The sequence below is a fragment of the Euleptes europaea genome, chromosome 8 (assembly GCF_029931775.1).
Source record: "Euleptes europaea isolate rEulEur1 chromosome 8, rEulEur1.hap1, whole genome shotgun sequence".
Lineage (NCBI taxonomy): Eukaryota > Metazoa > Chordata > Lepidosauria > Squamata > Sphaerodactylidae > Euleptes > Euleptes europaea.
Genome location: NC_079319.1, coordinates 36,148,541 through 36,174,792, shown reverse-complemented (window position 1 = coordinate 36,174,792; position 26,252 = coordinate 36,148,541). Strand labels below are relative to the sequence as shown.

General features: G+C 42.4%; 1 protein-coding gene across 2 annotated transcripts in view; it reads left to right on the top strand.

Annotated features, from left to right (window-relative positions):
* The window catches only part of RDH10 (retinol dehydrogenase 10), a 32,164-nt gene extending 12,012 nt beyond the window's left edge, over positions 1 to 20,152 (top strand). Inside the window, exons 3-6 of one of the 2 annotated variants that reach the window (XM_056854083.1) lie at positions 13,580 to 13,678; positions 16,123 to 16,268; positions 16,979 to 17,110; positions 19,585 to 20,152. In XM_056854083.1, the coding sequence (XP_056710061.1) occupies positions 13,580 to 13,678; positions 16,123 to 16,268; positions 16,979 to 17,110; positions 19,585 to 19,708 (501 nt within the window). In that variant the 3' untranslated portion in view covers positions 19,709 to 20,152. The remainder of the gene's footprint in view (positions 1 to 13,579; positions 13,679 to 16,122; positions 16,269 to 16,978; positions 17,111 to 19,584) is intronic. The other variant, XM_056854084.1, reaches the window with a different exon arrangement.
* Positions 20,153 to 26,252: the final 6,100 nt, after the last annotated feature.

The window sequence follows — 26,252 nt, the reverse complement described above, 5'->3', positions numbered from 1 at the left end:
CAAGTAGGGGCTTCTGGAAAGCAATTCTTCTGATTGGAGATTTGATTGGCTATGCAGATTTTTTTTTTTAAATGTTGCCTTGGCAGCAGCTGCCACCACTGCAAAAGGATCTTCACTGTGTGATTGAAGGTGAGCGGCAGCAGTTGTTTTGTGGCTGGCTCCGCCTCCTGTGGTAGCCATATTGTAGCCGCACCCTCCACACTGTGTCAGAATTTCAAAGGCTCAGCCTCAAAAATGTTGGGAACCCCTGAACTATATTTTCAAAAATCCATTTCTACTTGCCTTATTCTCATTGTATGGGGTGAATGGCAGTTCTCCTTTTTCTGATCTATTTCTGTCTTCAACACAAATTTGGCTGTAAGTTAAAAAGTAAGAAACTGTTGGGTGGGGGGACAACTGCTAAGCACCACTTGCCTGACCCTCTTATGGAGCCTTGGTTCCTGCTGTGAAAGCTGAAAAGAACCATTGGAAATCATGTTGCATAAAAGAATTTATCTTGCATAAAAGAAAACCAGGTGTTGCCATACAACAGAACTGGTTTTCAGGTTCCATCTCTTGAATATTGACATAGAAATTGCAGTCTATTCCAGACTCCAGCTTTATGGTTCTATTTCTGAATGACAAACTGAGCATGATGCTCATGTACCTTATTATCAGTATCCTCTTAAAATGGGTCTCTAATGCGAAATGGAATTTGGGTCTACCCTTGCGGCTACCTAGAAAACAAGCCACTCTAGCAATATTTGCATATCTCTTATTTGTATTTCAGGTACTTTAATGAGGTTTAGTATGCATTTATGGGAAATGTCTAATTTTGTCCTTTTGTTGTCTGACCTCCCATCTCCTATTTGAAGGAGCAATAGATACTCTGTGTTTGGACCATTATACTTATCCAGAACTTGCCCATGACAGAATCTTAAAATGCTTATTTTTGTTTTCTTTGGCCTATATCAAAATGGGAAGCAAGGCATAGCTTTCAGTCTTTGGTTCAGAGAGTATACTGGGGCCTTTCTCACTTGAATTGGTGGACCAGTATATCAGCACTTAAGTCTTGTGGGGGAAATGATGTCTGACCTTCATTGCAGTCCTTGAAATAATGGTGTAACAAAATAAAAGACGTTCAAGTTACTTCTCTGACTACTTACGGTAAGAACAAATGTCTAAAGAGGAAAGTGTATGTGTGTGGGCTTTCAAATGAATATTCAAAGGTGAGTTTGTTGGTGTGAAAATGGAAAGATATTTGCATTATTCATTTATTTCATAACCAAATGGGAAATGGCAGGTCAAGGCTCTGGTTGTTAATCAGAGAGGTGAAGACTTCTCACAACTAGAAATGGAATGCATTAGGAAGTAGGACTTAGGGTTGAGGTGCTAGATAATTAACAATGAACAAACTGTGTCAAATGAAAGGTGAAGCTTGGCTCTTTAAATTCTCCACCTGAAATTGGCAAATCTTTTTTTTGGGGGGGGGAAGTGTTTATTAATTGTTCTTTTCTTCTTCTTTTTAAACTTGTCCCAACTTCTCATGTTTACCAGCTCTGTTTGGCTTTATGTCATTGCTGTGCCTGGTAGTGGTAAGGGAAAGGCTCAGCAGGCCTTAAGCATACCTAGTTTATTCACTCAAACAACCAAAAGAGAACAAGAACTCCTGCCTACTTCAGCTACGCCCCTGTGTAACAGTGGCTGAAGATGTCCAAACAATCCCAACCAAAAGGCACAATTCCCTCCTGACATACAGAACAGTCATGTTTTGCTGTTCTATAACTTTCTTGCTATTGTGTACATAAGAAAGTTTTGATCATTTACTAAGCAGTTTACCAGTGACCATCTGTGGGATTCACCAGTCTGTCTCAACCCTTGACTCTAGGGTTGCCAGATCTGGGTTGGGAAATACCTAGAGATTTTGGGGGTGGGGACTGAGGAAGGTGGGGCTTAGGGAGGGGAGGGCCTTCAATGGGGTATAATGCCACAGAATCCACCTTCCAAAGCAGCCTTTTTCTCCCAGGTGAACTGATCACTGTCACCTGGAGAGCAGTTGTAATCCCAGGAGATCTCCAGCTACCACCTAGACGTGGCTATCATACCAAAGGTCCATATTTGATTTGGACAACTGGTGGAATTCTTTGTAAGCTGCTGTATAATGGCTTAGACCAGCTCTTTTCATACTGTGTGATGGAAAATCATAGGATTCCTCAGTAATAAGGCCAGTAATTGCATTTAAAGACAGCTTGCCTATCCTTGCAGTCAGTTACAGGAAAATGTATGGTGCTCTAGAACAGTAGTTCCCAATCTTTATGGTTAGAGACACGGAAGTCCATATTTACGTGGGATGGTGACCCACTTAAAGAAAACAGAACATGCAGAAATCTATAAAACTGCAAAAGCATGGTACCCACTGTCAAGGCTCCATGACCCGCTTTTGGGTCAGGACCCATATATTGGGAAGCCCAGTTCTAAAAACAGTGTTGGGTTGCATGGGGCAGCGGTGAGATGCAACAGTCTGTTCTACGTCAATTGAATGTGCCCTAGAACACTTGAATCTGTATGTAATGCACAGAATATCCATGCAAGCCGTTTACAAAGCTTGAAAAGCAGTGATGTGGGCTAGGAAAGTGGCACTGTGTCAGATTAGCTTCTGAATTTGTTAGGTGGCAACAGTGTAGTCTGGCATCACAAAAAAGTCTTTGTCTTTCTAACCTTTGAGTTCTTCTTTGGATAGGGGTTAACATTCTATGGCAGACAAATGGCTGTGACAATCAAAACCTGATGCTTGTTTATTCTTTCCTTCAGTCGTTGTTTGAACAACCCATTACTATAGAAATAAACGAGAACGGAACCTACTTCATAGCCTAGTCTGTAGAAACTGGAAGAATTCTGTAGGCATCTGCCCACTCATTAGCAAGTGTTTGTTTTCCTTCTTTTCTTTCCCTACCCCATATCAGCCTGAGTATTTGGCTATGGATGTTGAGCTACTCATTCTACAAAACCCTCTCTCGTCTGTGCGTTTTCTGAAAGATATCATACGTGCTCATCTAAATGTTAGGAAAGCAAAGAGATCAACATAGGATGAGTTGTTCTTATCATGCATCTGTAGTCCCCCAAAGTGCAAAAGAGAAGAATGCTGCTTTCATTAAGGGAGATAGCCTTTGTAGTCAAGCTGTTCCTATTTCACAGAGAAGAAAGAGGGAAAAGCCTGGTGGTTGTTGCCAGTAGTCCACATCTTCTCTCATTTATTGATTAAATAAGTTTCAAACTTTTCTTTTTTGCTAAAAGTACTGAAGTTAACATTCAGTCAAGTTTTACATTAACTGATAACGATAACAATAATAAAAGCAAACCTCAAAACAACAGTCCTATGAAAAAAAATTTTAAAGGGCAGGAACATAAAAAGGCCAAACCTGAATGCTGATAGTCAGGTGGTTCAGCCTCCCTGAGAAGCTGTGGCACCATCCCAGAGGACCCCCTTCATCCGGTTTCCCACGTAGGGGAACTCTATACTGTTGCATTCATTGAAGGGAATCTTATGTTGCCATCACTCAAATGTCAATATTGAATTATTGGAGAAAATGTGAATTTCCTCCTGCAAGTGAAGCTCATGAAACTAATACTGTGTGTAGTTTATTTATTTACAACATTTATATGCTGCCTTACTGCCCAGTCAGGGCCACTAAGGCAATTTAAGCAAGCACAATACAAATATATCATAAAACCAGACTAAAAATGCATACATAGAACAGCCAATTTAAACATAAAGCAGAAAAGAGTGATAATTTAAGGAAATGCCAGACAACCCCCCATCCCACCCCCCTCAAAAAACACAAGTCTTTACCCACTGGCAGAAGACAGTGATAGAGAGAAACAGACAAATGGCCCTGGGGAGGGAGTTCAATAATTTTGGGGCCATGACAGCAAAGGCCCTCTCTTGGGTTTTCCCCTGTCTAGTCTCAGATGAGTTGCCAGGGGAACGGGGAACCTGCAGAAGCAGGGTGAGCTTCTAACATGGGAAAGAAAAATGAAAAAGGTAAAAGTTATTGTCTCCCCTGCAGCAATGTCTTGTTTCATGTGGTCATCTTCCCCATTGCTCTCTCTGATTTTCCTGTCTTGCTGTGCTCTCTCTCTCTGTCTCTCTCTTTGGATTGCTAGAGCACACTTACCCTGATAGAGAAAGATAAGCAGGCTCTCTTCATGCAGCACTGTTCCTTCTTCCTTTGCCACTCAAGCAGGCTTTGCCTGCTGTCATCTCTAATCTCCCAGGAAATCCTCTCTTCAGTAGACTTCACAATAAAAGTAATAAAGATCAGTGTTCTCCTGATTCTATTCAGGAGCAGTTTGGGTTAACGTTTAAGTTTTCAATGTAACCCATTGGGAAAGATTGCCGACTTGTTCCAGCTGGGACAAAATAGGCTGCCTTTATTCTGCCATCACATCTACAATAAGTCTAGCCCTCGTGGTCAGGAAAATATTCTGAAAATGACGAAGGGTAATGTGAAAATGGCTTTGGCTGGGCAACGGTAGGGTTTTTGATGGAAGGAGTTCTCTCCTTATGTATATCTCGTGTGCATATCTCTTGCCTTCTTTTCTCAGAGCCAAAATGTTCCAGACAAATGTCTATATAGATAAGCACACATTTCAGCAGCTTTACAACAAATGTTCCTTGATGCACAGCTTGGCATGTTTTTTTGGCACAGTGTGTTGAATCTTGCCTGTCCTAAAGAGTCATCAAGTGAATAGTTGCTATGTACATATCAAGGGAATTGCTTCATGGCTGCCTGACCAGTTCAACTGGTTCCTTTGAGCTGTCGGAATGGTGCAAAGAAGCTGGTTAATGAAGTCAGAGATGGTGAATATTTCTTCATTCTTACCTGTCCAGTTAACTAGACAATATTATTGCAAAAGTAAAGGGCCTGCATGGGGCCACAAGCAGTTCTGTGTGAAGGGCCAAGTCCTCCATTTGAATGTCTGCAGTTCTGAACTTGTGCTGCTATATTTGAACTCTTAAAAAAGAAAATACAGACATTAACAGGAATCCATTTTTTCCCGTTACTGTACTTTTGATTGGCACAGAAGTTATAGTTCTGACTCTTTTAACTTTTGTTACATGAACACCTTTGGAAACAGAATTTCCGATCAATAACCCAGTGACTTCACGGGGTTTAACAAAGGTGTAACTCTATTTATGATTGCCCTGTACAACTGTGAAATGACAAGTAAATTCCATCTCGTAAGATGATTTCTAAAAAGTTATTAGAGCTGTTTGCTCCCAAGGAATAGCTCGAGAATTTAAGGGTGATGACAAGGTCCGCAGATCTTATTAGTGGGCTGAAGAGAACACGTCAGTAAGCAGGATCTGAACTTTTGAAAAGACAGATTTGTATATTGCATGGATATATATGGATATATATTGTCCACGCCACCACATTTATCGCCCTCCTTTCCCTTAAGAATTAAAAGCACTCAACACATGCGGCAGAAACAAACGGTGCTATTTTTCCTGGGGCTGTACCATTCCAATTACACGGGAGGGGTGTCTAATATATTTTACCCCCCTGGAAGATGGGAGTATGACATTTCCATATGAAAAATGTGCACGTCCAGAGGAAAGATTCTAGGCCAGCCTTCCTGACATGCTAACTTTCTATGCACATGGAGTTTCCCCCTTTCCAAAGAAATCATTCAAACTTATTGGAATGGTACAACTCACGAGATACTGCATTATGTGATTCTGTTTATGTGCACTTGGGCTGTTAGGGCTGAATATGCAGAGAGCATTTTCTCACACAAGTTCTACAGCTGCTGATGCTGAATAGAGTAGACCAGAGGTCGGCAAACCGTGGCTCGCGTGCTGCATGCGGCTCTTTGGCCCCTTGAGTGCAGCTCTGTCACTTGGTTTGGAGCCCCTGCTCTTGCGCTCGCTCGCGCCGGCAGCCGGGCTGTGCTTGCTTCCTTTGCGCCGGAGCTGGCGCGCCAGAGAGAGAGAGAGAGAGAGAGAGAGTCTAATCCTCCCCGGCGTTTTCCCTCTCTCCCCCTCTTATCCTCCCAGGCCGTGAGGTCCCACCCCAACTCCCTTCCCGGACGTTCCCCCCAAGTCTTTGGGAGGCGAAAGCCTCCGCCTTTGGCTCGGCCCAGGTTGACGAGCGTGGAGCGTGGCAGTTCTGGCTCCGGGCCTGCCCGCCTATCAGCTGTTGGGCGGGGCTGTTTCCCTCTGCCTGCGCGCTCACTGTGGCGTCCGCCAGGCCCTGCTCCGTTCCCATCGCTGCGGTGGGCCGTCGCGCCTTCGGGGGAACAGCGGGTCCCGGCCATGCCAGCCCCCCCCCCCGGGAGGCTGCTGGCCTGGGGCATCTCCGCCTTGCCCCGGCCTGCCTTGGGCTTGGAACCGGCCCCCTCCGAACGCTCCCAGCGTGCCTCCGTCACCAGGGAGAGGCCGGTGCTGGTCGCCTTTGCACCGATCCCACCCATTTCCCGGCCAAGTTCCAGCTGCGCCAGCCACTGCGCCTCCCGCCCAGACTTGTCACTCCAGCCCCCCCCTCAGCATTCTCTGGGGGATTCCGGTAAGTGGGGTTCTGCTTCAGCGGAGGGGGCGGGGTTTAGTCCTGAGGTTTGACGCCGGGCATCAGCCTCGGGACACATTCCCAATGAAAATTCACACAAAGCCAGCCATTCCAGGTCAAATCCCTTCAAGACTTGAAACAATATGCCCATATACACATGACCAGAACTCTTCCTTTACTAAAACATTATCTACTTGACATGGGGGGGAGGGAAAGAAGGGAACCAGAATTCCATCCAAAGAACACAGCCACAAAACAGTTTTGATTCTCCCTAAGCAGATGAGGGGTTAAAGCAGAAAACTAAAATAGTGCTAACAGCAGCAATTTGTTAAACTGTGATTTGTTAAAAAATGATTTAATTTTATGGATACCTTACTTACAATTTAATTTTTAACAATAAATAAGATCATTATTAAGTATGATATCAAGTTTTATTCAGTGTACTTATAGTTTAATTAAGACTTAAAACTTTAATTAAAGTTTATTAAGTTAATAAACAGTGTACCTACCTATATAGTTTAAGTTTAAGAAATTTGGCTCTCAAAAGAAATCTCAATCATTGTACTGTTGATATTTGGCTCTTTTGACTAATGAGTTTGCCGACCCCTGGAGTAGACAATGTTTGGCTTTTCATAGTCAAAACATTTGTGCCTAATTTTTTTTATCATTCTGTTCAGAATAAATGTTACAGAACTTTGTTTGCTTGCTTGTAGAACAATGTCTTTTGAAGTCCAGTGAATTAAGGTTCAGACTAAAAGGAGTGCAGCTGTATTGCATTACTCATATATTGTATGATATGGTTCAGGAGATTTGGAGGAAGGGGGCTATATTAACAATCTCTAAATTCATTCCATCTAGTTACGTAAGTGAAAATTCTCACATTCTCACTTCACTGTACTATAAATTCTACCATAAAGATCTTGGTTTTTTGGTGGTACTTGTCATCCAGACTTGTAATCCAGACTTCTTATTGTATATTCAGCAAATTTTTCATTGATAATGCATCTATAGTATTTTTGTTAGCTCAAACAATGGATATGTCTTCAGTGCCCAACTGTTTAATCATTAGATGATTTTTTTGCTGCCAAATTAAATGATAATGTGTAATTCTAGGAAGCGAAGTATTAAGAAGATCACTTCTAGATCTGCATGACTGAGGTAGCTAAACCTGTGTTGTGTCTACAGTTGACATCTCTGGCTTGGAAAATTCCTGAAGATTTGGGGTGATGCCTGGAGGTGGTCAGAGTTTTGGGGAGGGGAGGAAGCTCAACAAGGATGTGATAATGAAGAATCTACCCTCAGGAGAACTGATTTTTGTAATCTGGAAGTCAGTTTTAATTCCAGGATAAATCCAGGCCCCACCCAGAGGTTGGCAACCTGAGTTGTTTTTATATTGTACTTCAGTTTCTGGACTCACCGTGCATTCCTAAGAATGGGCGTAGGGGAATGGCAGGGAGAAGGCGCAGTCAAGCTACCTCCTAAAACCATTCCACCTATGCCGAGAAACCAAAAAAAAAGCCTTGTGGTGGCTTTTTTTGTTAAAAGGGGCCTTTTCACCCCATAGAGAACAGCGAGGCTGCACCTGCTAAAAAGCAGGCGCAGCAACGCTGTTCTCGGGGCCGGCGTAATGGGGCAAAAGGGGACAGGAAGCTGCCTACTGGCGGCTCCTCCCCCCACCCCGCCCCGGGAATGCCCCCCCACGCCAGCACTGCAAGTCTCCACAGCGATCCGCGCCACGGGGAGACTGCATCGGCAGAGGAGCAGCCAGCATAAGTGCGTCTAATCACAGCACAAGACACATGCTGGCGGCGAGGTCATGCCTCCTCCTAAGGAAAATCGGCACCCAGGCTCAGGAATGCACGGTTAGGGTCATAAACCCACTTTTGAAATAGCAGTAGCAAAGAAAGCCTCCCTTACTGCTCCTCTCTTCAGTTAAATAAACTCATTTCGGTTATGCCTTGCTTTTCCTTCAAGATGTTCAGGACAGTTTATATGGGATTGTATAGAAAATGGGGCTAAGGGAGCCTTATGTGGAATAAAACTAGGTAAGCAGTAAAGATGAATTTATCTAAATGTTAAACGAAGCACCAAGATGCATCAGGACAGCTTCATTTTCTCCACCCGTTTGCTTGAAAAACGTATCCTGATTTTCTCCCCAAAGGCCCAAGGTAGCTTACAACAAATGTACCACAAGGCAACAAGAACAGTCCATGAGTACCATAACTACCCCACCCCTCTAACTCTTGGCCTATTATTGATGAATAGACTTTAAGTATAGGTTTAAACAGGGTCAGATTTGTAAATAAGTCCATACAATTTAAATCTATTACCTTGCATGTTCATACATACCTGCTGAGAATCAACTTCTATAAAATCTTTCTAACTGGTTGCCTGGAAGCAGCTTATATACGCCACAGATGATCAAAATAACTGGCTGTTTATAAGCCTGAAATTTTTCATATTTGAAGAAAACATGCATTAAGGAAATGTAGGAGCAATGTGAACAATGCATAAAAGCTAGTCCACCTTATTAGAAATCCTGCAGAAGACACCTTTATTCCACCAATCAGTTCCTATCCAACCCAAAAGATGCTTTACATTCTTTAATGATTAGTTTTATCTAAAAGTGCCACATCCTCTACATCGTCTGTTGCACCCTGGACCATTCTGTCCTGAAATAGACCATTCTCTCCTGTAGCCTAGAAAAGGAAACGAATCGTGTTTCTCTGGCACTGGTGACAAAGGAAGCAGATTCCCATCAGATGATGTTTACAGACGATTCCAGCTACAGGAGAGGGACAAACTCAAAACTGGTAGTTTATCATGTCTTCAAAGCACACAGAACTGTGTATGGAACTTGGCAGAATCTGACACTTGGCACAGAATTCTGATCATCTACTGCTTTTTTATTTTTTAGCCTTTACATCTGCAAAGATAAGCTTGAAAACTTGCAGGCAGTTAAGAGTTCTAATACCGAGGATAGGAAATGTTGCACAGTTTGTAGGACTGCAAACCCTTCTACCATACCCTCCCTTCAGTTTCCATCATCTCTCTATTGCTTGCTTGGTCCATGAAGGTCAGAGGATGAAGACCTATGCCTTCATGTCTGCAGAATGTTATCCAAGGAAGGCAGAAACCATTTAGTAGGGTTGCTAAACTCCAAGTGGTGCCCGGAGTTCTCCCAGAATTACAACTGATCTCCAGACTAGAGAGATCAGTTCCTCTGGAGAAAGTGGTTGCTTTGGATGATGAACTATATGGCATTATACTTCTGAGGTCCCTCCTCTCCCCAAACCCTGCCTTCCTCAGTATCCTCCTCCCAAATCTCCAGGAATTTTTCAACACAAGAGTTGGTAACCCTACCATTTAGCTGTTTTTTCATCAAAGTATGTGGCTTTGATCCTATACTTTCCATCTGTATGTATAACTCTCCGTGCATTATGGAGACAGTTCTTTGCTGCAGAGCTTGTTCCTGTGGTGCTAGGCTCTTTCTGCTCCTTAAAAGATGCTGGTCTTGATTGAGTGGAAGTACCTAGTGCCAGAAGAATACCATCTGCAATGGTGAACAGCACTGTGCAGGCAGAAGCAAGGGTATAGCGTCCAGGCCTGGTTGGGGGCATTATAGTGATCAAAGCATCAAGAGTATTCCAAGGTTCAGATTCCTTCTCAGCCATGAAGTTCTCTGAATAATCTTGGGCTACTCATTCTCAGCCTGGACTTTCTCACAGTGGTGTTTTGTGGATAAAATGCAGGGAACAACTTCCGAGTTCCTTGGAGGAAGAGCAATATAGAAATGGATGAATGCATTTACAAGTTCTCTTCCCTGTTTTCAAAGAATTAAATAATCAAAATGTGTTTGGAAATAAAATCATCATTTACACTACTTGGATAACATGCTTTTTGACCAGGATTTCTTTTTACCAGAATTTGATGCCGCTAAATACCTGCCCTGCAAACATGTGAAGTGTTCAAGTAAGGACAACTGGAAGTGAAAATAGTTGGCTTAATTTAAAAAGAAGAAGCAACAAAGACCATCTTTCTGCTAATCAAGAGTAGAGCCTAGGCATGGAGAAGGGGGGACTGGTTAATCTTCTATCATCCACCAGCTGGCCAGTGAAAAACCCTCTTTTGTGTTGTGTTCAGTGGTCTGAGTTAGTCATTTAACACCTGCAGGCAAAAACGCAGCACAAGAACATGTGAAAATCGTTAGAGCAAAACTGTTCTGACATCTCTGATTGGAAAAAGCAGAGACGCCATAAGAATGGAATTAGATTGAGTCAGCTGTAGTCTCATTGTACATAAACTATGAAGCTGAAACTGTTCAGGCCATCCATTACCCGGTGAACAAACATGTTTGAATGTGATTTTAACTTAAAGTAAAATCACTGGCTTGTTAACCTTTCAGCATTTTTAGAATATTGTGTTCTTTAAGGAAACATTTCTAACTTTAAAAAAAAAATGCTGGAACCAGTATTGGTTAGAATATAAGCATCCTTAATTGTTCACAACTGATGTGTAAAAACCTAGAAATCAAGCCATTTCTGGTTTCTGGTTGCACTCATTCTGGCAGAAATGCAATTCTAGCACATTGTCACTTCCTGCAAGCATATAGCAGCTGTGAAACAACTGCTGTATAGCAATTATAGATGTCTTAATCTTACAAATGGATTTCTGCAGGTGGACTCCCAGCAAAGTCCATGGAGGCATATCCAGGTGTCATGGGATGAGATTATAGGAGGAGAATTGCTTGTTTTGTTCTCATTTCCTCCTTCCAGCATGCCTGTTCGAATGTTAAAAAAATTACAACTATCCAAATAAGTTAGTCTAAATAAAACAAGCTGCTGTTATCATTATCATCTATATACTATCGGTGAAGTCAGCCAAATCTGAGGAGACTTAAATCCAGTGACTGGAGCTGTGACCGGGCAAGGCAGATCTTGCTACAAACCTGCAAAGGGCCCCAGATTTGCAGAAAAATTAAAAAAATACATTGAAGAGTTTTTATAACCCACTTTTCCTCTACCGTAAGGAGTCTCAAAGTGGCTTACAATCATAATTCTTTCCTCTCCACACAACAAGCACCTTGTGCGGTAGGTGGGGCTGAAAGAGTTCTGAGAGAATTGTGAGTAGCCCTAAGTCACCCAGCAGGCTTCATGTGGAGGAGCGGGGAATCAAACCCAGTTCTCCAGATGAGAGTCCACTGCTCTTAACCACTACACCACTCTGGCTCATGGGGGGGGGGGGTTTAAAATACAAGTTGAGGTGCAAACCAGATAGTAACAAAAGAGTTTGCAAAAGCAAGTTTATTCATCCAAATAATTAGTGCAGTGCACTTTATATGTGTACAGTTAAAATCTTTTTTAAAAAATTATTTTTTATTGATTTTAGCTTCAAAAGTAGATCTTGTTGTAATGGACATTATACTTTAACCTTCTATTGAATATGAACTTCATTTTTAATTTGTTTTAATTGTAATCGCTGTTAATTCTTGTATTTTGTGTTCCTGTGAGTCAGAGAAAGAGAGGATTCTTCTGATAGTAATAGCCTCTGGCAATATGCAATAAACCTCTCTCTCACAAAGCAGTCTTGAGCGGGGGGGGGGGGCTTGCCACCGGGCGCAGCAAGCCAAAAAGGCTATTTTGTAGATAACACCATGAAATCGCTCCATAGGGTTTCACAGGGCTGTGCCAGGAATTTTGCAGACGCAAGTTGGTGCCTACAAAAGGCAGGTCTCCTGAAGACAAAGATTTTTCAGCTTGAAAAGAAGGTGAATGGTAGGATAAGGGAGTTATTTAATGGGGAATGGTATGGGAGAAAGTAGATGACAGATTAGATGCTTCTTACTCTGTGTATAAAGGTAAAAGCAATCATGATGGAGGTACTGTTATTTATTTATTGATTGATTGATTAGAAAATGTGTGTGCTGTTTTTCCAGAAACCTGGTTGAGGTGCCTACAAATGATAGAACGATTTGGTTATTTTCACAAATCTCAGATAACAATTGGTTGAAGGTATCAACTTGACTAAATTTGATCTCTCTCTCTCATAGAAGGGTGTCTGTGAGTTAACATGACAATCTGAGTCAGTGTGGTGAAAGGGTTAGAGCAGCAGTTCTTGACCTTTAATCCACTTCTGCTCCTCCCTTCCCCTAAGGATACAACAGTACAGGAAAGCTATGGTGGTCACAGTGACTAGTTCATGATTTCTTTATTTTGCTGCTCTGCTTGAAAGTCCGTTTGAGAGCCACACCACATGTGCGCATTTGTTACCAGGCACAGGGGGATCTGATTCAGATCAAGATTGCAATGTGAGGAGACAGGGTTTAAAAGCCTTCCCAACTGCATCATTTTCCTGACTTGAAACATCCCTGGGGTGCTGCTATTTGCCCTTTTGGGAAAACATTTGTGTACTGATGGGGTACAAATAGCAGCTATGTAGCATCGATTTGGGTTGGGAAAACAGTGCAACTTAAATAGCCCCTCCCTTTGAGCCGCAGTCCTGATCCAGGATGGACCCATGCAGCCTGATAATTGTTGGGAAAACTGCTGGGAGCTGCAGAAAAACACACGTCTGGTTTGACCCTGTTACTAAATCAAAATTGGTTATCTAAGCCAACTGTAGCAAAAATCAGATGAAGCAAAACACACACCCTTTGTTTCTTGCTACAGTATTTAAATGGAATCTCTGTGCTGAAACCATTCTGTGTTAGTTATTGTGCTCTGAGCTAAAATTAAACAAATCTATGACCTCCTTAGTAACTGCCATTTTAAGGTTAAGTTAATCTGGCAATTTGAATCTTGGAGAGCATAGACCAAACATGTTCTACGGGCACTTTTGACTTTTGTTATAATCCTGTCTGCTTTTATGAGACTCATTTGAATGTGCTGCTGCTTATTTGCTGCAATTCACTCTGGGGGAAATTAAGCTATACAAAATCCTCTGTGAAATTGCATTTTGGCTGATAGAGAACTAAACCGAAGGGACACTTAAGACTTAAGAAGTAACATATTCTTGTTTTCTTACTCCTGTAGACCGCTAAAGCGTTCCTTCCGAAAATGCTGGAATTGAATCATGGGCATATCGTGACAGTTGCAAGTTCCCTTGGCCTGTTCAGTACTGCGGGAGTGGAGGTTTGTTAGACTTCTTAAAACTGCACGTATGCGTCAAAGCACTTCATGCTATTGTCAAATTTGCTGCACAACTGAATGCTTAAAGCACCTGAGGGGAAGGCATAGCGATTTTTAGGCACTCACTGTTTAAGAGTGACTAATCCACCTTCTGTTGAAAATTTAATGTGCCAATTAATTAAGTACTGTAATAGGTAATGTGCCAGTGATTTAAGTTTGCTTTCTATGAAACTACCATTGCAGGGGAGTTTGGATAATATGCAGCTCATTCTGAAATACCCAGTAGAATGATAGGAAATCTGAGCCATTCCAGTATGTTCTCCCTCTCCCATGCCCGCATCACCCTACATATGTGCCACAACGTGCACTTACAGCCCATTCCTGAAGGTGGGGTGCATGGCAGCAGGAGCGGTGCAGTGGTGGCGCCTCCACAGAGGCTTCCCAGCCTCTGAAAGTAAAATTAAAACACTCTAAAATGGAAAATGGGGAAAATGCCCCCATAGAAAACAGTGAGGCTGCGTCACCAAAAAAGGTGGCATGGCAATGCTGCAACTCGAGGGGGTGAAAGGGATATTGCCTAAAGGTAGCTCTGCCCCCTGGAACACCCCAGGAAAGCTACCCAGGACAGCAGTGCGGGGACTTGCACCGCTGGAACGCTGCCAGGAGGCAGAGCCAGTGGCAGAGCCCCGCACAGCGACATGGCATTCCGGAGCCAGCATGCCCCCGTGCTGGTGTAGTGCCTCTTATCCCGGGATAAGTGGTTACTTACAACAGCGGCACAGGGTCACACCAGATCCTATGCCGATTCCCCCCCTTCAGGATTGCTCTCTTTGAGCAAACCTAAGCAGGTCTACTCAGAATCCAATTCAAGTCCAATTAGTGGAGCTTGCGCCCAGGAAAGTGCTCTTAGAATGGTACTGTTGGAAGTATAGTAGTTTAAGAACTAACAGTACAATGCTGGGCAAAATTACTCCAGTCTAAGTCCATTGGGGGTAAAGGGAAGATGACTGAGGAAGGCACTGGCAAACCACCCCGTAAACAAAGTCTGCCTGATAAACGTCGGGATGTGACATCACCCCATGGGTCAGGAATGACCTGGTGCTTGCACAGGGAACCTTTACCTTTTACCTTTAAGTCCATTGAAACACAGGATTGTGGTGCCAATGTCAAAATAAGACGTTTTTAGGAATGAGAGAGGTATAGATATCATGTGGAATGGGATAATCTTGCATAATCAGAATGGTATAGGGTAGCCAATTCTTGTATCTTCTAGTCTGCTCTTGCTAGATTACCTTGCCCCATGCTGTGTCGTTACTAGTGACTGATGGGAACAAAAACGTTTAAAGGATCAGTTCTGCAATACTTGTGTACTTAATTTCTAGCAACTGCTTCTCTTTCCTGCTGGTGTTTTAGGAAGGCATAGTTTAGCAGCCCTGTTTTTGTTTCTCCACTATAACTCTTGCCAGCCAGACTTATTTCATGCCACTGACGATAATTCATTAGTCAACATTTAGGTTACCTCACAGCCAACTGTGGTCAAGCGGGACAGAACCTTTTCATGGGCAAGCAAACTAGACATGCTAAACAAGAATTAATTTAAACCATGTAAGCCTGACTACTGGAAATTTGGATTTGTCAGAAGGCATTTGTGAGGAGCCAGTAGTAGGCAGTTGAGATAAACTTCCCTACCACAACGTGTCTGTTGGCAAACTTGTCCAGACCTTTTCTCTTGTCTGCCTGTATTGTCCGCCAGCACCTCTCTCTCTTCTCCTTCCAGACACACTTAGTATGTGATACGTATGGTACCAGAAAGAAAGCGAACCCACACTTCAGTTTGCCCCTGTCCTTCTGACATTAACCTAAAGCAATTGTTATGTCTTCTTTTGTTGCAGTATATTCCTTTAGAGGCAAGACTGCAGATGGAAAAAGATATCACAACCAAGGGGTGTAACACAATTATTTGTTTAAAGGTCCCAAGTATAATGTTCTAAAGAACCTTGAGTACTTTCGATTTGAGGCTGCATTTTCAGGAGCACTTACCATAGAGTAAACCCCATTAAATTAAAATAAATGGGGTTTATATTTTAGTAAGCATGCATGGATTGCTCTTGAAGATCAATGGTTTTTCTTTCCTCTCTTAGTATCATAGTCTAGCTACTTTCATACGTCTCATGTTGTTAAAATTACTTGAGGCAAGAGTCTCCAGTGTTTGTCTTGAGACAGTTTGTCAGTTCAGCCAGATGACTTTGCCATAGAAGCAGTCTGTGTGCGTGTGTGTGTTGCTGCTTGAAATGTAGACATTTCAACACAAAACCACATCAAAACCATGTTTGTTCTTTGTTATAACTTTTTCCATTTGGATCTAGGAACATAAAGAATAGTTTCAAATATGTTCCCTTCTTTCTTGTTATACATTCTCACGCTTGCATTCTTTCTTAACAATCCAGGATTATTGTGCCAGTAAATTTGGAGCCGTGGGTTTTCATGAATCTCTAAGCCATGAACTGAAGGCAGCTGAAAAGGATGGTATTAAAACAACACTGGTCTGCCCTTACCTGGTAGACACTGGAATGTTCAGAGGCTGCCGAATTAGGTAAGTGGGCTAGCTTGACTTTTCTCCTTCTCTGGAGAGAGATACAGGTATGTTAGATGCCCATTCGAAACTGCAGTTACAGTCTGTAGCAATACAAGACTGATTCCATTTTACAAGCATACTTAAAATAAACATACCTATAATTTTTCTTATGTAATAGGAAAACACACTTCTTAAAATCAAGTTTGCAATTTTAAGTTACCTTTTTGATATGGCATAAACTTTACTGTTATTAGATCTAGAGTAAATTTTCCAATGTAAGGCTGTTAAGGGCACTTCTTGAGAGCCAGCGTGGTGTAGTGGTTAAGAGTGGTGGTTTGGAGCAGTGGATTCTGATCTGGAGAACCGGGTTGGTTTCCCCACTCCTACACATGAAGCCAGCTGGGTGACCTTGGGCAAGTCACAGCTCTGTTAGAGCTCTCTCAGCCGCACCAACCTCACAGGGTGTCTGTTGGGAGGGGAAGGGAAGATGATTGTAAGCCAGTGTGATTCTCCCTTAAGTGGTAGAGAAAGTCGGCATATAAAAACCAACTCTTCTTCTTCTGAGTGCCACTGATTTTAAAGGGTGAGGAAATGCATGCTTTGGTCTCTTTCTCTTTTGAAATCAGCGGGGTTTAAAAATCAACATATTTACACATGAATCATGCGCTAAGTCTGCATATATGGTTCTGTGAGCATATTTATAAAATGAGGTTTTGTTTGTTTTTCAGAAAAGAAATTGAGCCATTCCTTCCACCGTTGAAACCAGACTACTGTGTAAAGCAAGCTATGAGAGCAATACTTACTGACCAGCCTATGATTTGTACACCTCGCTTGATGTATATGGTCACTTTCATGAAAAGGTGACTATTCTGAAATTTCTAGATTTGGCCTAAAATGTGTGGGTTGTATCCTATGAACTTGGTTACATTAACAGTGGACCTTTCCTCTGGTGCAAGGAGCTCTCCACCAAGGCAAGAAGCTCTTCCGTTAGCGACACAGAGTCATAGGATACAACCAATAATTTTCAGAGAGTTATAGACTGGCAGACTTGGCAGCAGCAGATCCTGTACTTAGGACCTATGCATGAATTCCTCCCTTTATTCATCAGAGGTCTTGCACCCACCTATACCACTAGCTCTTCTCTGGGGCAGAACATGTTATTTCCTTCTTTATGTCTCAAATCTAAGAACTGGATGCTATTCTGATCTCCATAGTATCTGCTGAGAAAACTGACATAGATAAAAAGTATCGACAATCACATATTTTTTAGGAAAGGAAGAATTAACCTTGAGAAGCCCCTTAAAGACAGTGGGTTGCATTCAGATGTCACAACAAACCTGTTTGTCCATGACTGGCATGAACACAGCGTGTTCTCATGATCATGCCCTCTTACCTGCCTCCTCTTCTTGCACAAAGATTATAATTGAAAGCTTTCTAGTTTTGAAAGCCTCCAGTCAAACTCCATAACATCTAAATGGAGAATCTCTGGCAAATTAGAAGTTTGTTTCCTGCCCACAAATCTTTATTCTAAACCATGGTTTAGGGTTACCATCCTCAAGGTGGGGCCTGGAGTTCTCACAGAGATCAGTTCCCCTGGCGGAAATGACAGCTTCATGCGGCAGACTCCATGACACCACATCCCCACTGAGTTCCCTCCCCTTTCTAGACCCTATCCCTAAATCTCCAGGAATTTCCCAAACTGGAGTTGGCAACTCTAGGTTTAATCCTGTGGTAAACATGGAAGCTTTCGATCATGCTCTGTCCATCGGGAAGAGTGAGGGGTAAAGCTCACGAGTGCAAGAAGAAACATTGTCCATACCCATCTCGGACAAACGGGTGCCTATAAGATCTGTGCTGAGCAAATGATCATCTCAGTGGGAACTTACCTCTGGCACAAATTTCTTGTATGAAGGTATCATGTGTTGCACTCTCCTTCTTCTTTCTTGAGGAGTGTGACACAGGCTGCATTATTAATAACACTTAGCCTTTCTGTAGCACTGTCAGTGTTCAAAGCACTTTGTATGCATTATCTTGTTATCCGAACAACAGCCATGTAAAATAAGCCAGTATTATCATCTGGGCAATGAGGAAGCAGCCCTGCCCTGGTTGGCTGAGGCTAGCCTGATCTTGTTAGATCTCAGAAGCCAAGCATGGTCGGCCCTGGTTAGTACTTGGATGGGAGACCACCAAGGAAAACCAGGGTTGCTATGCAGAGGAAGGCAATGGTAAACCACCTCTGAATGTCTCTTGCCTTGAAAACCCTACTGGGTTGCCATAAGTTGGCTGCAGCTTGACGGCAGTTTACATGCACACACAATGAGGAAGCAGACAGGGGTTTCTCTATCATCTGGCAAGCACTGCCCTTTACCTCTGCTGCTGCTGCTGGGGCCTCCTGTCTCCCCCCCCCCCACTGTTTCCAAGCCTTCTCAGAAATGGGAAGACCACTTGGGTCTTTGTCCAGCTGGAATGCTGTCAGGATTGGGCCTTGCAGCATTTTTTCAATAAGTAAGTCCAAGATGTAAAATGGTGGGGGCATCCCTGTGTCTGCCATGCCACAGGAACACTGTTGTTTCTAGTTGCGCCCTGTGATGCACAGGGAAGGATGTTTACACGAACTCCACACACACACATCACCTTTCTCTATGCTTTCGGTATGTGTGGATCCCCAGTGGGCCAAATAGCAGCCTCTCAGGGCTGTTTCAGGTCATGAAAAAGCTGTACGAGGAAGGCTGAAGCCTAGGAACAAACCAGGAAGATGAAATGGCTCTGGAGCAAGCCAAGTTGAGCAGCCTTCAGGGGCTACGAGCCAGGGCTGCAGGGCCACTAAACTCAGCAGCACCAACAGTGGGCCTTGGCTCATTCATTACCTTGTGCCACACACTGAGAGCTGTGCAGGCCGAGGCACTTGAATATCAAGGAGACGGTAGACTGTCAAATGGTTAAAACCGTCTTCAGATCTTCCATCCTAGTAGCCTATAAATGTTGTCATCTTTCAACCCTAATGATTCCATGTCTGCTTTGTTACTTCAGGGTTTTGTTTACTTGTTCAGGAGATGATCATGAGGACAAGGTCAGAGGTTTCAAAAGCAAATAAACAAAAACGTTACAATGTCTGTCTCAACCACTACCTTGTTTCTTTTGGCGGTTTTTCCGACGGTGCCTTTTGAAGAGAGGAGTTGCTGTCCTCTGCTGCTCTCATTAACTTTAGACTAGTTCAGGCCTTTAGATGTCTGTCTTTGTAACAAGAATGCTTCATCTGTAGATTTTTATCAATTGCCAATTACCAGATTTACATCATATGTTCTTAATCATTCTTTTTCCCCTCCCTTCATAGCATCCTGCCTTTTGAAGCCGTCGTGTGTATGTACCGATTCTTGGGAGCAGACAAGTGTATGTACCCTTTCATTGCTCAACGCAAACAGGCCACAAATAACAATGAAGCAAAAAATGGGATATAACCTTTTACGACGGACTAGCATTTATAGCAGAATTATGATCAAACTCTACGACTGAATTGTGAAGTGCACTTGCATTTAGCTGATGCAATCATTAAAACCTTTTACTGTGGCATTCTCTTGGATCTTTTACCTGTATAGTGGGCAGAAAAATCATTGTTTTTACATACTGTATATAAAGTAACTCAACTTCTTGGAAACCATGACAGAAAAAGTGAATTTTAAAACGTAGTTGTTACCTTTGGTCCTTTCAGAAATTTTGCTAAATGTACAGTAACTTTAGTCACAATACTATTTTGTAGAAATAAACCTATGTATGAATTCCTCCTGAGATGACCATTCAAATATAATTATTTCACAAACTGTTTTAACTTTTCTGTGGTATTAAATTATGCAGTAATTCCTATGGATGATCATGTAAACTAATGTAATTTAACAGTGCAGTGTTCCAGAGGGGATCACCCAACCTATGAGCTAAACTGTAAGGTAAATTCTCCTGTGTAATATCTGCATGTATTGATCCTAAATCTCTCCAGATTCAGAAGTAACATTGATATTTCAGAAACCATTCAGAACAAAACTGTAATTCAACTCTTCCCATTACTAAGATACAATTCATGACATAACCCTTTAAACACCAGTGTTTTTAAAGCTGTCAAATTGTGTTTGGGGATGGCAGCCCAATCCTACATATGTTTACTTGAAGTAAGTTCCTTTGAATCAACAAGAGTTTGCTCTCAAATTATGTATAAGATCACAATTTAAAATAAAAGGATGTTTAAAACCTATTTTTCCCCTCATTCGTCCTCCAACACTGTATAGTGTATATTGTTGCCTAACACTCTAACCTAAAACTCAAAGCAATCAAGCTAGGAGAAGAACAATTGCAAATCATGTTTTTGGTGCCAACTAACTCTAGAGCTAAAACAATGCTGAATGCAACTTGAATGTTGGAGGATGGAAAGGTGTAAAAACTTTTTTTTTAAAAGAAAGAAATGTATTCACATTGTAGAACAGGAAGACATTTTTACAATTTTTTTTGTAAAAAGAATTTTGTGCCTTCAAATTGGTAATCTGTATTAGTGGAATATTGTAAAGGTGAACTACCTCTATATCTAAATGTATACCATCCACTTGTAAATTACTATAAAATAAATCCTGTGATGACTTTTTTTAGAATGTCATGTTAAATAGTGACCAACCTTTGTGGTGATTAAAGTGAACCACGTTCTTTAAACAGTGACTTGTATGTGTTATAAATGCTGGTAAATTTCTAGGTACCATATCGACCCTGAGCAACACAATCCTAAATTCCTCACACTGGGAGATCACCAACACTGGTACAGAGCTGGGGTAGCTAGCTGTTATCCTATGCTCTCTCAGCAGAGCTAAAAAAGACTCAACTCTAAGGAGCAGAGAGCATAATAATTGTATTAGAGTTCATCGTGACACTACCCACACTCACCAATACACACTGATGCTATCACACTTTCCTGATGTTGCCACAGAACAAGGGAAGGACCAAGATGTAACACAGCGTCCTCTGCTTTGCTGAGGACTGTAGCAAGCCCAGTAGGATTCCCTATAACTATTACTCCCTCTGGAACTCTAGAGTTGTGGGTTCACATCCTCTCGTAAACTGTCTGCTGCAACTGTATCTCCTCCTCAGCTTGGTGGGCAGAAGAATCCCAAATTAAAAGTTGAAGGCTTTCCCCCAAAGGAGTTCAGGCTCCAAAGGGAGTGGTAATGACCAGAGAAGAAGCTTCTTATGAGGCAAGGGGTGACACAGACATTAGAATAGCAACATGAGAACATACAACTGCACATTCACAGAAGGCGTTTCTATCATCTCCCCCAATAGCTCACTGGGAGCACATATTCATGAAGGAAACATTGCCCCTGAAACCAGACATATAGATTAGGGCAGGGAAAAGTGTAGGAAAGGCATAGCACTGTGGAACAGCTCATGCTTAGCATGCCTGGTATTCCTTGTTAAAGTCCTACATGTGCTACAGACAGCCTTGGAAGTAATCCACGGCACTGCCATGGTTCTGCATGGTCAGAACCATTTACTAGGCATGGGCCACTTGTACTGATTGGCTACCCCACTCTCCAGTCATTTTACTTGGTACATTCTCATGTAGCCATCTTGATGCTACTTTCATGAGGTTTGTTACCACTGCTCACTGCTATTCACCCCAACAACACTTGTTCTCCATCTTTTCTCACTGTTGTAATTTATAACCAGGAGAGATGTGAGGGATTGTGAACCTCGAGGAGCCTGCCCTTCAAGCATGGTGTAGTGGTTAAGAGTGGCGGACTCTAATCTGGTGAACTGGGTTTGTTTCCTCACTTCTCCACATGAAGCCTGCTGGGTGACCTTGGGCCAGTCATATGTCTCTCAGAACTCTCTCAGCCCCACCTATCTCACCAGATGCCTGTTGTGCGGAAAGGAAGGGAAGGTGATTGTAAGCCACTTTGAGACTCCTTAAGGCAGAGAAAAGCAGGGTATAAAACCAACTCTTCGTCTCTGCTGCAGCATAACTGAAAATAATAGATCATTAACTGTCTCCCACTTATGAGTCCTAGGTTGAGTAGAAAAGGAGGTAGGCTTAGGTCCTCATTAAAACCACAATAAAACAAAGAGACAATAGAGAAACAATACAGACATTTACTGACCAAGAATAGAGTTCTGAAGGCAGTTCTGATTAATGGTGTTGCCATTCCTTGGTCCTGTACCTTTGCAGACTGGACTGAAAGGAGGCAGAATCATGGACAGAGCTGTTCCTAGTAATGCATGCTCATGATAGATAAAACTGTGTCAGTTAAACAATTGTTAATCACCTCGCAATGGTGCAGGAACATGGCTAGAACAAGAGAATTAGCAACAACACAGCAGTGCAGCTAGATGCACACTGGTCCTTGTAACTGTTGGTTGTTTTGAAGTCTCACTAGATGATTAAAAAGGAAACGTTTGGGAGATAATAAAATCAACATCCTTCAAAAATCCTTTGTTTAAAATTACAATATATGAATCTTGGTTGGAAACCAGCAATTCAATAAATAAGAGAATATGAAATGAAAGATTGTACTTTTCAGTAGTCTTATTTGTCACATATTTTATTGTGTAACAGTAATTGTGTTGTGATACACACACCTCTGGAATGCTTATTAATATTGGTGGGAAAGAATTACGGCAAAGCACTTGCTTTGCCATTTGAAGACGTTCCTTGAAGATCACCCCTTGCTTTCATGTTATTCCAATGGCCGTTCACAATCTTTAACCAATCCTATGCAGAGTTAGACCAGCCTAAGTCAATTGATTTAGAATGGAGTAACTCTGCTCAGGATTGCACTCAGTGAATTCCTGTAGTAATTTGGAAGGGACCATTGGGTTCCAATAGCCATTCTCTATCATTTGTTTTAGTATGTCCTCAGTCTCTAGTTGGGAAGTGAGATGATGTAGTAATGAAGATTTGCAGAATGAATGAGTGGGAGAAGGAATTGGCTGTTGTGGGAGGATGTTAATGTTAGAGAGTTGTCAGGGAATCTGTATGGATTTTCTTTGGCATCTGGGTACAGACTAAGAAAGGCACATCTGTGTGATTGTGTTACATATTTCAAGGTCATATGTTCAGTGAACTGGCAATCATTGCTCCCCCAGGGTGGCTGCACAGTGGACTCTCCTGATGACCTCTTTCTGTAAATCTGTAATAAGTCTATACCTGTGAAATGCTTGACCCATGTTATAAAGGGACGCCAGAACAACACAGTTGCTGACATTTTCACCATGCTTTGGGGGAAATGATACAGCAGACATATATGTTTGAGATTTTTAAAAAATGATACAGCCTTTTATGCACTAAAAAGATTTCCCAAAGGTCAAAGTTAAGTAACTAGAAACAAGCTTCTCAGATTTCAGTGGTACTGGTATCTCTTCAGCTATGGCAATGTGCTACTAGGACTAAACCCTGGCTGTTCCCCTGCTGCTTACCTTAGTGGTGGCAGCAGCAGTTTCTTAGATGAAGGGTAGCAGGATGTGAAAGGTGGACTCCAAGCTACCCAGCAGCCATTTATCCAACCCACCACTTTTGTAATGCAAGTAAGAGAGCAGGGACCTCCAGTCAGGTGGTAAAAAAAGAAGTGATGAGAAGCTGGACTCAGAGCAGGAAGGCAGTATGCTTGTTCATGTTAGTTATATTGTTTGCAACTTCTATGGGGCTTCAAGCATACTACTGTTCCTTACAGGTGTATTGCTAACATCTAAAATGGGCTTGGAATACATATGAAAGAAATCCTTTCTCCTTTTGTTTAGTAGCCACAGAGCAGATGTTCAGCGTGCCTAATCATTGGACATGTCAAACTGCCTATTAGGTAAAGGTAGTCCCCTGTGCAAGCACATGGGTCATTACTGATCCATGGGGTGATGTCACATCATGATGCTTGCCTATTACATATGAAGAATGAAAACAAAATAATACATTTCAAAATCAAGACTTCCATGAAATAGTGTAGGACACCGAGGATGACACAAGCACTATCCAATAGTTGCTGCTATATATTCCACACTGCATTCACTATCACAATTAATATACCAGCTAAGAAGAGTTGTTCTTTATATGCCGATTTTCTCTACCACTTAAGGAAGAATCAAACCGGCTTACAATCACCTTCCCTTCCCCTCCCCACAACAGTCACCCTGTGAGATAGGTGGGGCTGAGAGAGCTCTAAGAGAGGTGTGACTAGCCCAAGGACACCCAACTAGCTTCATGTGGAGGAGTGGGGAAACCAACCCAGTTCACCAGATTAGTGTCCGCCGCTCATGTAGAAGAGTGGGGAATCAAACCCGGTTCTCCAGATTGGAGTCCGCTGTTCCAAACCATTGCTCTTAACCACTACACCACACTGCCTCTCCATTTTACCAACAAAACTAATGAGATAATGTGCTTCACAAATGCTAGCCAGGGGAAAACATCTGGCTGTCCAGCTCAACGGGTGTACAGTTGTGCATAAACTGTGTAATAAGTGGAAGTGTAGAAAGGCTGTTGTTCATGGTAAAGGTGTGGAAGTTATTGGTGCTTATCACAAATAGGCAATAGTGGAGATAGTCTAGGGTAGTCTAGGCAGTCTCTAATACAACTTACACCATTGCAGTTGCTGATGGTATACTGAACTAGAGCATGTTGGTCCAAATAAGTGGCAACTTGATTGAGTGCCCATACAGCATGAGAACTGCAGGAGAAAGGCTTGGGCAGTTACTAGAGGTGTGCATTCAGCTACACCCAAGCTAAAATATATACAAAAAATACGTTAGCTGCATTTTTAAGATGTATTCAGCATCTCAAGTATATCTGGAATTTTTTGGAGATTCTGAAAAATGTCTCGACAAATCCCAGAAATATTCGGGATTAACCAGGAAGATCGGGAGTCAGCATTTGCAGTTTTCCAGGGACTGGTTTTTTCCTGTCCCCCCCCCCTTTGTTTCTGTTGTGCTGTTTGGTCTGCAAAAGTCCCCTCACCCACCCACCCACCCACCACCACCACCACCACCACCACCTTCAGTTTCTACTGCAGAGATTCTCTGGTATGACATTACTTCTGTTGGGCTTGTACTGCCACAGTGGCCCTGGGTTCTCCTGGGCTTCTGTACATCACCATTGGTTCTGCTGGGCTTGCAAAAGTGCCCTCCACCTGGAATTTCCACTGCAGAGATTCTCTGATTTTGGTTCTGTTTGTGGCATAGACTGTACCTGGGGCATAGACTGTACCTGGGGAGGAGAGGGAGTGCACCCATTCCTCTTCTAAGCACATTGGCCCTGACCATAAATATGCTGTGTACTGGGCTCCAGCCATACTCAGTTATGACCCAGAAACAGAAGCCATGATGAGAAGCTGCATAGTTAAGATTAGGTTGATTTTTAATGTCAACTAGGTCTAAGATAGATAGCCTTTATTCGGTATATAACCAGCAAAGACTAGGTCTAAGGTTCTTCTCAGTAGGACCTTATAGCCTTAAGTGAATGATAGCAGTTCACTCATCTGTGGAAAACTAAAGTGCTGTGCTTGGGGACATTATTACATTGTGCAGAAATACTACTCTGAGTGACAGTGGGTGGCTCATCCTTCATGATGGGAAAGTCCTGAGATGTATTTGTGACACACAAATGGTTGAGGACAGCCACAGGTGAGATCAAGTGAGATCAGTGCTGGCCTCCCTACTCCCCCCCCCCTTCCTAGCCTACAACCAACTTATTGAGGTTGGATAGCTGACCAAGTTTTATTTTATGGTTGGCTTCATCTATGGCAGTGGGCACTTTATATATATGGCGACCATCATTTTATAATTAATGGGATGGTCTTATGGTTTCATATGCTTTATTGTAAATTTTAATGTTGTAACCCGCACTGAGCCCAGCCTTGGCCGGGGGAGGGAGGGCTAGAAGTATAAAAATAAATAAATAAATAAAATCCCTACCTTCTCTCTACATATTCCACCCATACAATGATATTTTCTTAGTAATATATAACTAACAAGCTACATGGCCAG